Consider the following 13,491-nt stretch of genomic DNA (forward strand, 5'->3'; position numbering starts at 1 on the left):
CTTCATGGAAGTGCTCAGAGGGACGTGAAGATGCAGTTCTGTTTTCTTTGTTCCTTAGCTCTCAGTTTGGAAAGTGAGGATGCATGGCAATAAATGTGCTTGTGAACTGCCCAGCCACTGCTCTCAGTGAGCCTGTCAAACAGCCTGTAAGGAAAGCACCAGTTCTGTATTCAGAGCAGGGCTTGGCTTGAGGCCACACGCTGAACAATGAAGAGAAAACAAAATATTGAATAGCTGCTTGTTCAGCAAACCCAGTTCCTCTTGGCCGTACAGGGCCCTGCATTAAGACAGTTTTCCTCTAGCATTTGGGGCTAGGATGAGCATGTAGGGTCTCAGGTGGTCCGCAGGAAGAAGCCCACACCAGCACTTGCTCCCAGCCTGCCCAGTGGGGAGGGAAGCCAGCTGGGGACTTCTTTGCTGGCCCCAGACTGCAGCACTGAATGCAAACATTTCTGCTGTTTTGTTGCCAGGCTTGGAAAACCTTTCCCTGCAGAGTGCCACCTTGTGCTGCTTATTAGGATGTTAGTCTGGTTTGTGGGAGCTCAGCTTTGGAACTGGGATAAACTCGTGGTGCTCAGCAAGGAGGAGCTGTCTTCCTGCTGTTTTCTCCTGTGTGCTGAAAAAGCAGAACATGCACCATCAGAACAGTGTTGCTTCCCCAGATGAGAGTTATGTCTGATATGTCTGTTGGTTGAGTTTTATCAGTAAATTAATACTGCTTTGTTATTGGCTCCCATTTTAGATTGTTCTCTTGTTTAGGTTTGGGTTGTTGTTGGTTGTGGGCTTTTTTCTCGCTTTCCCAATTACACTTCCCAATGGTTATGTGATTTTTTTGGGGGGTATTTGACCCAAGAGTCAGATGGCATGAGTGTTCATGTTAGTTGTCTCTGGGATGCCTGAGAACAGTTACCTTATCCTGGAGTTCAGGGAACCCAAATTAAGTGCTCTCCTCTGCCAGTTTTTTTTTTTTTTGTGACTTTGGGAAAATTATTTATAATTTCTGTGTGTTGGTGTTGTCCCCCTGCATAAAAAGTATTATGGAAGACTTAATTTAGAAATGTTGCAAACAGAAATAATGGTTATGGGGAGCAGGTACCAAATTGAGAGAGGCTGTGTAAATACTGTAGGTGACTTTGAATATATTTACTTCTTGAAGGCAAGTATGCAGTATACTTTTAAAAGTTGTTTTGACTGGGTCTTGCAGGAGACTTTCCCAATACAGTGTAGAAACCCAAGGGTAGGTGACTTTCTACAGTTGTGAGCCACGTGGAAGAGCTCTCTTCTGCTCTTTGAGCTGGAAACAGACTGTGGGGCCATTTCTCCTTTTCCAAGATGAACAAACATGAACAGATGCCAGTACGGCTGTGTTCCCTTCTCTGTTGGAGACGGAGAATGTGAACTTTGGAAAGGGTCTGGCTTGATCCTGGGAAAACAGCTTTGATCAGAGCCTTAGGAGGAATCTGATACTGTGTCCGTCTAAGAGCGACAGAAAAACTAGCCAGAGTTTTGGGCCAGGTTAATCTGGTGCATCGCCACTGACGTCAGTGAGAAGGTGAAACAGTCTGTTCCATCCCCTCACCTCAACTCCTCGTGGAGAAGAATTTACTCTGGACCTCAAGGCCAGACAGTGTGAGGGATCATGAGGTAGTAATGGCTTAAGATAATTTTTTTTCTCTGGTACTGCTTGAAAGGAAACTTTTTGCTAGATTTGCTGATATGCAAGACTGAGGTGGTGTTCTTGTTAGACTTGAGGCTGCTACTTGCAAAGGGCATAAGGATGGCAGCAGGACTCCTGCTCTGGCTGTGCCATCTTCTGTTCAGCTGCATTTTGCTCCTCCTCACTGTAGGAGCTCATGGCAGTGTTGAGTACCTTTAGTTGCTGTGTTCCCAAGGCTCCCCTGCACCTCTCTGAGGGCCAAACTTCTGGGCCACTCAGAAGTGAGGAGAGTTCACAACTCCCTCAGAAAGATCCCTTGAGCATCTCTATCTGGGCAGGAAGAGTTAATTCTTGTGCAGCCTTCATTTGTCTTGCCATTGGGCTGGAAGCCTCATATGCTGGTGGGGATGAAGGTTCTTTGTGGGTTTCCCAGTGACTTCTGCCTTGGCTTCGTAGGTTACTATGGTGTTGATCCACTTGGAACCCTGGCAAAACACTGGGGTTCTTCAGCCAGCAGGTTCTGTTTTGTGGACACAGGTGGATTTAAAATGTAAAAAAGCTGTTGACCACCCTTCTTTTCCATGGTTTTATTTTCTCATTTTTGAGGAAGAACTTGCATTAAAAGAGAGTGATAATGTAGTTCACTGGTTTCAGAAGGGTTGGTTATTCTTGGCTTGGGAAATGGAAGAAGGCATTTCCTGCAGGGAAATTTAGTGGCCCAGTGAATGGGTGTCAGCTGAGCTGGAAGGTGGGAAGGGTCTGTAAAATGAAGAAGAATGAGTTTGTATATGGTGTGATGATGCATAAGCAGGACAAGTAGCTGAACCAGAATGAAGTAAGACAGAAGGCAGTTGGCCTGGCCTGATGAATGTTCTTGTTTTGCTAAACATGATTCAGGTAACTGTACCCTAATTTTCAGAAGCTGGTGGGATATTTCTTTCATTATTAAACTCTTGATGAAGGTGAGTGGGGTGAGTGAATTTGGAGAAGCACTGGGTCTGTGTAGGCGTTAAGGATGTACTGGAGGAGGCCCCTTATGTCCAGCAGCACCCTCTGAGACAACAGTATATCTGTTGTGGTGCAGATGGAGCTGTTGGAGTCCTGGACCCCTCTGGAGCCAGGAGCAGATGCTAAATACAGGCAGAAGATGACCAGGTTCAAGAGAGATGGGGTCTAAATGCCATCTGTGTATTGTGTAGGACAAGGGCTCTCGAGGACTGTGCTCTGCTCAGTAGAAAATAGTTACCTCACTGAGAACCCAAACCAAAATGCAGATGTTCTGCAAATGCATGTATTGGCCCATTTATCAATAATAAATGTGTAAACCAGAAAGGTCAGCTGTGTTTAATGTCATGTGGCAGCTTTGTGATTTTAATTACAGTAAAAACCCCAATGACAAATGAATTCAGTGCTCTTTAGAGCTTGTTCCTTTCTGCTGCAGTTAGTTTTGTTGCCTTACCTGTGTTTTAGTTGGACTGCCTCTGTCATGGTAGAAGAAATTTTATTTAAATAAAAAAAATGGGGTAAAGTGGCAAATTACTTGCAGATCCTCATTTACTGGGGGACTTCAGTGTAGCTTAATGTTTCAACAACACCTTGTTACTGTGTTGGATAGCAAGGTTGCAGGCAATATCACTGTAACTGGCACAAAAAGGTTGTTGCATTTGACCTTAAATTAGAATGACTGACAATTTCTGCTTTCCTCTTTCTGTATTCTGTATGCAGAATATCTCTTCCTATTCTGTATATCCCTTCCTGTTCTGTATGCAGTTTCAGGTGTTTGGGGTAAATTGGGATAACTTGAATTTGTCCTCTTTCAACTTTTTGTTGCATAGGCAGGGACTGCTCTGCTGTTTTTGTTGTCGTTTGCTTGGCTCCTTTATCTTAAGCTTCTGAAACTCATTCTTGATCTTTTTCCAAGCTGTTTTCAAAATGTAGTGAGCAGGATCCTCCTCCTTAATAACATTTCTTCAGTTTTTAGGAGCAGTTATCAGTTTGGGTGTTTTAAATTGACTTCTAAAAAATGACTGCTATAGAGACCTGACTTTTAAATGAGGACCCTGCAGATGTTTTATGCTGGAGCTACTTTTAAATTGCAGCTGACATTTTGAGCAGTGCCAGTATATGTGCTTGGTTTTTGTTTTCCCCTCTGAATGTGTCCATACCCACCTGGCTCTGGTTTCAGCTTTGCAGGTTCTGCTTGCCCTGTCCAGCTGACAGCAGGGATGTGAGTTCCCCTGGTTTGTGGTCCATGCTCAGCAGCAGTGTCCTTGTTCCCTGGGTGGCACAGGCTGTGGCTGACTGTCAGCAGCAGCACAGCAGTGTCACACTGAGCACACTGGCTACTTGCTGCCCTACACCCAGAGTGTTCCCCGAGTTTTGGCAATAGTTTTCAGCTGTGGTGTTCATCCTGTACTCATCAAAAAGCTGGTGATGGTGCGCCAGGATGAGGCCTTGATTTCAGTCTGCTGATAGTCTCTGAGTTCTCAGTTAAGAGATAAAACCAGCTCAGTTAAACAGATCCTGTTACATTTGTTTCTGTACCTGTTTAAGACACCTATTTTTCTGAGTTGTATCAGTAGAGGCTCCTCTACTTTCTTCCACTTCACTAACAGCACTGTCCTTGTTTAACTCCAAATAAATTTTAGTAACACATGCAGCCCAAAGATGAGGGGTAAAAACTAATCTTTAGATTAGGAGCTGTAGAAAATGAAATGAGTAATGAACAGAAGAGAGAGGATTTTTTTCCCTTTATGTATTGTCCAAGCAAAAGGAAACTGTCACAGAAAATTTGAGTTAGTGAATGGTGATAGTGGGGGGCAGTGCTGGACTTTTTTTCTGAATTCGGGTGAAATAAAAAATTAAAACTTTTCCAGATGGTCCCCAGTGAGGCCAAGCAAAACATAGGCAGGTAAGAGAAGAAGCCTCCCTGTAGGATTGATTCAGTACTGCTGAGATTCTTTTGTTTACATTCATCTGCAGTGGGAAGGTGTTGGGGGGGTTGCTTTTTTTTCCTTGCCACAGACATGGTTAAAAGTCGCAGCAAATATTTCCTGACTTGGTGAAAAGCCTGTGACCTCTCTCAGTTGTCTTGTTCATCAGAAGGCAGATAGGTAATAAAGAGTCTCCTGTGTGAGAGGAGTAAGGAGAACCTGCTGTTTTAATTTTGTTCACAGCAGTGGGCCAAACTTTGTTCTTTCAGTGCTGGCCTTGGTAATTGGCTCGGTATAATACAGGAATTCGAGCCATTGCATATCTTTGGCCTTATAACTGCTAATGGCATAGCCAAGAAGAGTGCACAGTCTCCTGCAGGAACATACAGTAAAAAAGAACAATAAGCATGTTTCAAACTATGTATGGGCAGTGGTTCTGAAGGGCCTCAGCTTAGTCCTGATTGGTTCATTTGAGTCCAAGTTGCCTGGACAAATGGATTTTGCTGGTTTAGACTCAGGGAGGTGTGGGGGGGGATTTGATTTGGGAGATTTTCTGGACTGAATACTGTGTTCGTGTTTCTGATTCCTGGGAACCAGAATGAAGGCATCCACTGCTTTAGGGAGGGAATCCAGGAGTTTTCTCAGCATGAAGAGTTTGGCTATAGTGTGCCTAGCCGTTAGGGTACTCCATGTCCTGCTGAGCAGGGTGGCTTGCACAGGTATATGCTAACATTTTGTTTTTCCTCTGCTCTCAGCCATGGTCAGCTAAGGCTAATTTACCTTGTTATTTGCAGACATCCACAGTTTATTCTGCATTTTCAATGCAGTTCTAACACCTGTTAGGCACTCCTCCTTCCTTTTTTTGGAGAAGCATTTAATTATGACAGGGTTTCCCTTGGAGCACATTCTCCATTCAGTTCCCTAATTGTAGAATTCTCTGTGGGATTCTCCAGATGGGGGATAGAGGATAATCTTCTCAGAGCTCCGGAAGAAATGTGATGCCAAATTAGAGAAAATAGATCCTTTTTATTAAGCTCTTGGGTTCTTTTTACTCTTAATTTAAGGTGACCTTCTGTTAAAGAGAAATGTTGGACAAATGGCTATCCTTTTAAATAATCCTCAACAACCTTACCTGGGTTAGGTTAGAAATCCTGAATGGATTTAAACTTTTTTTGCCACTCATTCTGTCATCACAGAGGCAAGGAGAATGAACTTGCCTGTTTCCCTTTTGTTTCTAGTTGGTTTCATTTTCAAGCTGCAAAGCTTTAAATTAAGAAATACTGTCAGTGTGCTTGGTGTGGTGGGCAGGTATAAAGACAAAGCCCCCTCCTTAGTCAAGTGTCACAGTGTCACTTCATGGGTCACTTCACTGCATGCTGGTGCTGTGGCAGTGCTGTTCCCATCCCCAAGGGGTTTCCAGGCATCCTAAATGTGCTGCGCAGTGCCAGAGATGTTTGCAAACACGACACTACTGGCTGTCCCATTTTGTGCCCAAGTGCTGGCCATGTCTGCTTCTGCTACATTGGCTAAATCTGGCATGTGATGGCTGAAGGGCTCCAGAGGCTGTCCTTGCAGGGCCAGTTCTGCTGGAAGGAAGGTTCCCATGTACTTGATGCACAAATTAATTCTCCATGAGCTCCTGGGTTAGAAGATGATACCAATATTTTTATGGTGTGACTGAAGAAACTAAAGCACAAAGAAACAACTGCAGTCTTGTACTGAGTTGGTGGCAGTGCCAGGAGTCTGGAAGTGACAGACTCTGGTCCCTTGTTCTAATCATTGCCTGTCTTTGGGATGTTGTGTACATTTAAGTCTCTAGGGAACATTTTCTTTAGCATTAAAGGTACCAGGATTTGCACTGGAGGGAAGGAACATCTTGTCAGCAAGGAGGATGAAGTTAGAGATTTTAATGTGTGTAGTTGCAGTGTGATGTGCCAATGGGGATATGTACAGCTTGCAGCAGTTGAACTTTGGTGCTCAGAGGTCAAAGGTGGCTAATCCAAATTTTTTTTTTTATTTTCCAGGTCTACGCACAACGAACTAGAAAAGAACCGGTAAGTAGCTAATGAGCTGAATTCTAAAAAATGTAGGCCTGGTGAGTGTAATGAGCTTTGACCTTACTCATGCAGGTGCTGTTTGATGGGCTTAGACAGCTATGAGTGACCACACTGCATCATGGAGTTTCAAAAGTTGGGGGGAAGACACAAAAAGATCTGAAAAAGAAGCTTTGTTTTTGGTTGCTTTTTTTTTTCTCTCTCTCTGAAAAGGCAAGAAGTGACCCAGTTTTGTGACTAATCTGTATGCAGAGTAAATACTGTTCTTCTCCTGACACAGTGAAATCTGATTGGGGCACTTTCCATGCATGAGGTTGCTACGGGATCAGGTTTCTTGGGCGCTGGGTACTATGTGCTACCAGGAACCAAAGGGCAGAGCCTGTGCTCTGCACCCTCTTCCCCCACCCCTGCACTGGGCTGTGATAGTCTCTGCAGCACAGAAGAAAATACCATTGTCCAGAGGCTTGGAGCTCTGGCTACCTGTGCTCCTGTGGAGACTGCTCTAACCTGTTCTAGGATTGTGCCTGTTTATCCCTGAATCTGATGTTTCAGCAAGCCGTGCAGTTTTGTTACTTGGCTGGCTCTTCTGTATGACTCAACCCTTTTGTAACAGGAGTTAAAGTAAGATAAATACCATTGAGACAAGGGGAGCTAGTTCACACACAGATCAGATTATCGCCTTCCATTCAGGATGCTATAGTTAAGGTTGTGTCAGGGTTTCCATTATAAACTTATCTTGGCTCTTCTGTGGGATTTTAGGGGGGCTGAGGGTGGGTGTCTGTGTTTTTTGTGGCCGCTGTAACAAAGGCTGTGCTTTGGCCAGCTGCTCCTATGAAGAAACCCCCAGGGTGGGAAGGAAAGCTGAGTCTAAATAGGTTGATTGCCTCCTCTTCTCTCTTAGCAGCCATCATTTAGCAAGGGATGGGAGGACTGTGAGGATGGCTAAAGACACACAGAGGCTTTGAGCCAAGTGTGTATTTTCATTCAGACAAGATCTTCCCATGTGGCTTCAAGAGAACTGGAGCTGAGTACCTCATGAATCGTGTTGCCCTCAGTTTCCACCACATCTGCCCCCCACTAGAAGCAGCAATGCTGGGAAGCAGCTTGGCCTTTGCATGGTGTGGGTGTTTTCTTCCAGCTGGTGCTTCTCCCTCCTGGTATTTTTGAGTATCTACAGAGTTGCCATGGTCTTGCCTCTCTGGGTTGATACAGGAAAGGTTTTTTATTTGGGTAGTGTTGCTCCCTGAGCTTCAGCCTTTCCAGTCCCAGGCTGAGCTGTGTTGAGGAGTGTTGGCTCCTGGGTTTTCCAGCTCTCTCAGGTTCTATTTATTCGTTGGGGAAAGAAAACGCAGTCCTTGGGCCTGACCCAGAACTGAAGGTGATTTTTTCTCCATGACAACAGTAAATTGTCACTAATCCTCAATGTGCTTATTTGCATATCTAATTGTTACTGCAAGTGCTGCTTTGACTCAGTACAGCTTTAGAGCAGAGCTGTTTCCATCTTTCTCTGGACCAGCTTGGTCCTATCACATTGGCCAAGTTTGCATGGATATGTGGTCATCTTCTTCTAGCTTGAGGGCAGGCAGCAAAACTTCAAATTCTTAGCAGCCAGCATTACATACTGACTGTCCAGCTAAGGACTCTGTCCACTGATGGAGCTGGGATGTGCTGTTACCAGTTGTCTGTGTGAGTTGAGGCTGAAGTTTCTGCCTTGATTCCTTGTCTTTAACTGAGGACAGTTATATTATCTGAGGTGGGGATACCATAAGGATTAACTATTGACTAGCATGTCAAGAAGTGTTACTCGTGAGAGGAGTGTTATTACTTGAGTTTCCCCTTCTGCCTTCTTTTCCTGAATATTGACAAGGTGTTTGATTGCTGCAGAATTTGTCCTTCCATTTTCAGCTGGTGTAATATCTCTCTCTTCCTCTCCTTTTGTCTGTTATTCTCCTTAGTCCCCACCTGCTCCAGGCTGAAGATTCCTAACCATCAGCCTTCTCAGCAAGGTCTTTCCTCCAGGGCTTCCCATTCCAGGGCACTGTATTCCAGGTCTGTCTCAGACATGGTTTTACAAGCCTTTGGTTTTCATCCTTCTGGGAAGGGCACACATTTCATCACATTGGATGCTCTGTAGAGGCAAACTCCTGTATCTGGGAACTTTGGTCAGGAGTCTGATGTTCCTGGTTTGGGATTGTCTGTCCCTTATGCAGATGCTGTGGCTTGATCAGCTACTCACATGTGCAAACCCAGCTGGATGCTGTGGTGCCTTTGCTGTGTTTGCAGTGTTCATTACCAGTGAGTTGGGTAGCGAGTTGAATACTGGAAGCATTTATTTTCAAACTCCACAGCAGTGTTTTCTGAGTGAGGGGGATTGCTTCCTGTGTTCCCCAGCTCCATGTTTTATTTGCTGTGTTGTTAAGTTTGTCAGTGTCTCCAGACTTAACTGTTGCAAATATAAAAGCCCTGATACTAATGGCTTTGTGGCTGACAGGTGCTCATTTTCCCTATTATTTGAGATTATTCCTTCTGGATCTCACTGTTATCTCTATTATTGACACACACTATAATTTTCAAAATTGTCCACTATTAGGTCTCTGACTTTGTTTTTTTCCCTTCTTGTCTGTGAACAGCAGTCTTCTTATGTTCAGTTAAATTTTGGTTTAACCCATTCAGCAATTACGCAGTTTCTTTCAAGCAGTAGCAAGAGAATATTAATAAAACAAAATGCTCTTCTCCTTTTTGAATATGTGATTTAACTTGGACTCAGTATTGTAGAGCTGCTGATATTTTAATGTGTACCCCTTTAATATAGAAAACCCCCCTAAAAATGTATTTTAAAATATTAAAGCAATTTTTTAAGGTCTGCTGCTTGAAAATATTTCCCTCCAGAACACTCCAGTGGTTCTGCTAAGGAGCTGTTTGATTTGGTACCAAACATTAGCTGTAATATTTTAATGACTCCTCTTCTGGCTTTGATTTGGGTTTTTTCTTTGAAAAGATTGCAGTGACATTTATATAAGGGACTTCGTTTGTTGTAAAAGATTAAAGTTAATTTATACTTATTATCTGTCATTAATCCTCACACTGAAAAATTTTATTTAATGGGTATGTGTTTCAGTTTATCTCTGCTCAGGATGAGTCATAGCTTGCATTTAAACAAGAAACCAGCATTCTTCTCATCTGCTGCAATATGTAACTAAAATGATATTTTTTAGTCCTTTAACACGCCTACCAAAAAACCTGATGTGTAAGCAACACTCTTCATTGTTTTCTGAAAGAAAACAAGATAAAGTGTGTGACTGAAAGATGAAGTTTGCAAGTGTAATATTTTCTCAAAAAGGATAACAACTGAAATTCAGGTTAAAGGTAAATGTTGTGTGTTACACAGATAGTGGTGGGAGCTGTTGTCTGTGAACATTTCAGACACATGCCAGTGTTAGGAGGATGTGGTCGGTGTGGTATTAGGGGAAGACACACAGCTCTGAGGTGACATCCTGCTGCTCTTGAAGTGGCAGTTCTGGTAGACCAATACAGCAGTGATGTCTGTCAGAAAAGTTGCATCTCCTGACAGAACAAGAAAGAGTTTTGTAATGCTGTTGATCAGATTTAAAAAAAAAAAAAAAAAAAAAAAAAAAAAAACACCAGCATTTTTTCTATAGATCATACATTGTTCTATTAGGTTTTGATGATGATTGCTTTGTAATACAGCAGAAGGAAGGAAAACAAGGCTGAGTAATTGGGTAAAGAATGAGTTATGAGAGCATATTTTTCTTATGGTAACAATAATTCAGTTCAAACAAAAGATAGATCAAGGAGGTAAAGAGGCCTCAGGATCACTGAAAATAGAATTTTCTGAAGATCTTGCAGAATTTGTGGCTTTGCAAAAGTACATCATTTAGAAAGAAAAAGGAAAAAGCCTAAAGCAGACAAACTTCTAAACCAGCTTGCTAAAAGTTTGTTTTGTGTAAAAGCAGAGAGTGAAGTGGTGTAACATCCTTTCTCTCTGATATCTTTTGACATGATCGCAAACAAAGAAGACAAACACATAGCAAGAATCAAGTACTGTGGTTTTTAGCCTGACTCTTACCAGAATTCCCCATCTTGTGGCTCCTCACATTCTTTTTTTGACGTGAGAGACTGTTTATTGCAGAGCGGTTCTCCAGGGCGGTTTCGCACCCAGAGCTGACTGTTGTGCTTGGTTGCCTATCTGAGGTAGTGGATAAGATTAAAAAAAACCCTACAGAAAGCTTAGGAGAGAACAATGACCTGGGTCAGCTTGCACTGAAACATGGGGGCCTTCTGCAGCATCTGCACCATTTGGTTCTGTTCTTTTAGAATAAGGGCTTTGAGTGTGTCTTAGGAAAGGCTTTTAAAGTAGGGCTTTTAAATAGTGCAGACAAGCTGTCTAGGCTGGGAAAGATAGAAGGAAGGGAAATGAAAGTATGGTGAATCCTTGCTATTCTGAATGGACAAGGATGATTGTGCTTTTGTAGTGCTATATATACTTGCCAAGGCAATCTGATCAGTGTTTGTCTTGAACCAACTAATCAATGTGGTGTTGAGTTCAGTGCTATTTATCAGGAGAGCTGGAACAAGAAACTAATCCAGTAAATTTCATTTGTTCTCTGGAGTGGGCTTTGTTTTCATGCTAACTTCATGTAGCAAACGTTGACAGTACATATTGTTTTCCTCATTAATAAAACTTGGAACCTGTGATGTTCCTTGCAGCAGTCAAACCGTATCCAGCACAGCTGAGCATGCATCTTTCTTTGACACATCCAAAGGTCAGAGCATGCCCTGATCCAACTTGCTCCTTGTGGGAACTGTAGCTAAACTCTCCTGTCTCCAAGGCCAGTGTGGAACAAGAGCTGGAGGTAGTTAGCTGTCTTCAACTCTGTTGTTTGGATGACAGATGTCTCTGTTTTCAGCTGGGACTAACAATTTTTAACAGAGCTGCAGCATGTCTCTCTGTTTTAGGAGATCTGGATAACTTATTACAGTGCTGTTGCTGTTTTTGCTTAACCTGGAGAGGGTGAAGCTGGTGGTTTTGGAGTAAGGCTGTCAGAGAGCTGTTCTTTCTGGGTACATCAAGGCTCAGCCAGCATTATTTAGTGTCAGTCTGCCTTTTGCTATTTCTTTGCATTGCTCTGAGAACTCTCCAGTCACTGGTGTAACACTGGGGAAGGCTGACCACCACACTTGCTCATGCAAAGTGCCTTCTTGGGCAGAAGCAGCATTTTGATTCAGTTACAACTGAAAGTCTGCAAAGGCTTTGTTTCACATTGGCTGGGTTGCTGAACATTCTGAACTCTTGAGTACAGCTGCTGCAAAGGGACAGTTAGTCTCCATGCCAGGATTTGAAGGAAACAAAATGATCCACATTCATTTCAAGTCCTTTAGTACTGCTCATATAGGAATTTCTAGTTTCAATATGATTTATTTTTTTACTCAAAGTGATGCAGTGAAGAATGTATGCATGCCTATCATCCTTTCTGCTCCCAGATCTCTGCACGTCCCTTAGGAATCCAATAGCTGTTGATGAAAGAAGAGGAAAAAGAACAATACTACTATTTTGGATAAACTGTCACAAAGAAAAATATTTTTGTTTCAACAATGTTGCACAATAAAATCACTGTTACAAGCCATTTTTCAGAAACAGATATTTATCACAAAACCCTTCTTAACTAAGATGAATTTGGGGCACTTTCTGATGTGCTTTTCTCCCATGGTGTAGAAAGAACTGTCAGCACAATCTGCTTGGCCTTGGCATAATGGTCTGATGCTGAGAATCCTGTCATTGTCCTGCCTCCCAGAAGGGAGACCTGAGAGGAAACCCCCATCTTCAAAAGAAACCTTCTCTGCAGTCAGGTCTCTGCACCAAATCAGAGGTCACCGGTCTGATTCGGAGTGTGTCATTGCCAGCTCCAGTTCCTGAATCTCTTCCCAAACTTGCATCTTCAGATTTCTAATTGGGTGCATTGCCATAGTTTTGTTTCAGGCTGAACCCTCTCCAGTTCTGTATATTTATGGCTGTCCTCAAAAAATTATAAAGACTGGGCAAATGCCCTCTCTAATCAGTGAGCCTGGACCTCTGGTCCCAAGTAGGAAGTCCAGCATTCAGCTTTCCTGGCTCCATTTTCAGTCATGTCATGGCTCTGTACTTATCATCTCTCTCCTAAATGGATCTCTGGAGACTTTGCAGGCTTGCTATTTTTTTTCTTCTTCCAGGGTGCTCTTTGAGGTGCTGAGAGCCAGCAGTCCTTTTGCAACAACTTTTCTTATTCAAGTGACTAACATTGCTCATGGGCCTGAAAGCATTGCTAGCTAAAAGCCAGTTGGGAATTTCTGCTGTAGGAAAGATGAGGTAATAGGAACATAATTTTGAGACAGATCACCTGTTAACGACAAATTTCGGGACCTTGTACTCTTGGGGCAGAAGTTGGAGTTGTATGTGTTGATCTACATCTGGTACATGTAATAATGTAGCCCATGTGGACTTGTAATAACCAAAGGAAGTGGGGTAGGAAATGAAGGAAACATGCTCTTGTTCTCTTTTCTGTATGTGGCCCATTTTTACTGAAGTCTGACAGCTTTGATAACCTCTAACCTTATATTGCAAGGGAAGATGGGAGGAGTGGGATGCCCCAAGTGTCTCCTGGTGTGACCTGTGCCAGGTGAGAAGCAGAAGCATGCATAGAGCTGGTGCCTGGATGAAGAAAAGGAGCAGGAACAAGGTTGCATTGACCCAGTCCTTTGTTTCATTGAGCCACATCTCTGGCTGGTTGCTTGCCTTTTCTCTCCCACACACAAGTTTCCCCTATCCCACCTTCCTTCAAAATTTTGTGCT

The 13,491-nt window shown here is 43.1% G+C and overlaps 1 protein-coding gene across 2 annotated transcripts in view; it reads left to right on the forward strand.

Moving 5' to 3' along the window:
* The window catches only part of MXI1 (MAX interactor 1, dimerization protein), a 55,290-nt gene that overhangs the window by 20,066 nt on the left and 21,733 nt on the right, over window positions 1-13,491 (forward strand). For both annotated transcript variants that reach the window (XM_039709119.1, XM_039709120.1), the window contains exon 3: window positions 6,615-6,644. In XM_039709119.1, coding sequence (XP_039565053.1) covers window positions 6,615-6,644 — 30 coding nt within the window. The remainder of the gene's footprint in view (window positions 1-6,614; window positions 6,645-13,491) is intronic.

Source organism: Passer montanus, unplaced genomic scaffold (genome assembly GCF_014805655.1).
Source record: "Passer montanus isolate IOZ18808 unplaced genomic scaffold, ASM1480565v1 scaffold21, whole genome shotgun sequence".
Taxonomy (NCBI): domain Eukaryota; kingdom Metazoa; phylum Chordata; class Aves; order Passeriformes; family Passeridae; genus Passer; species Passer montanus.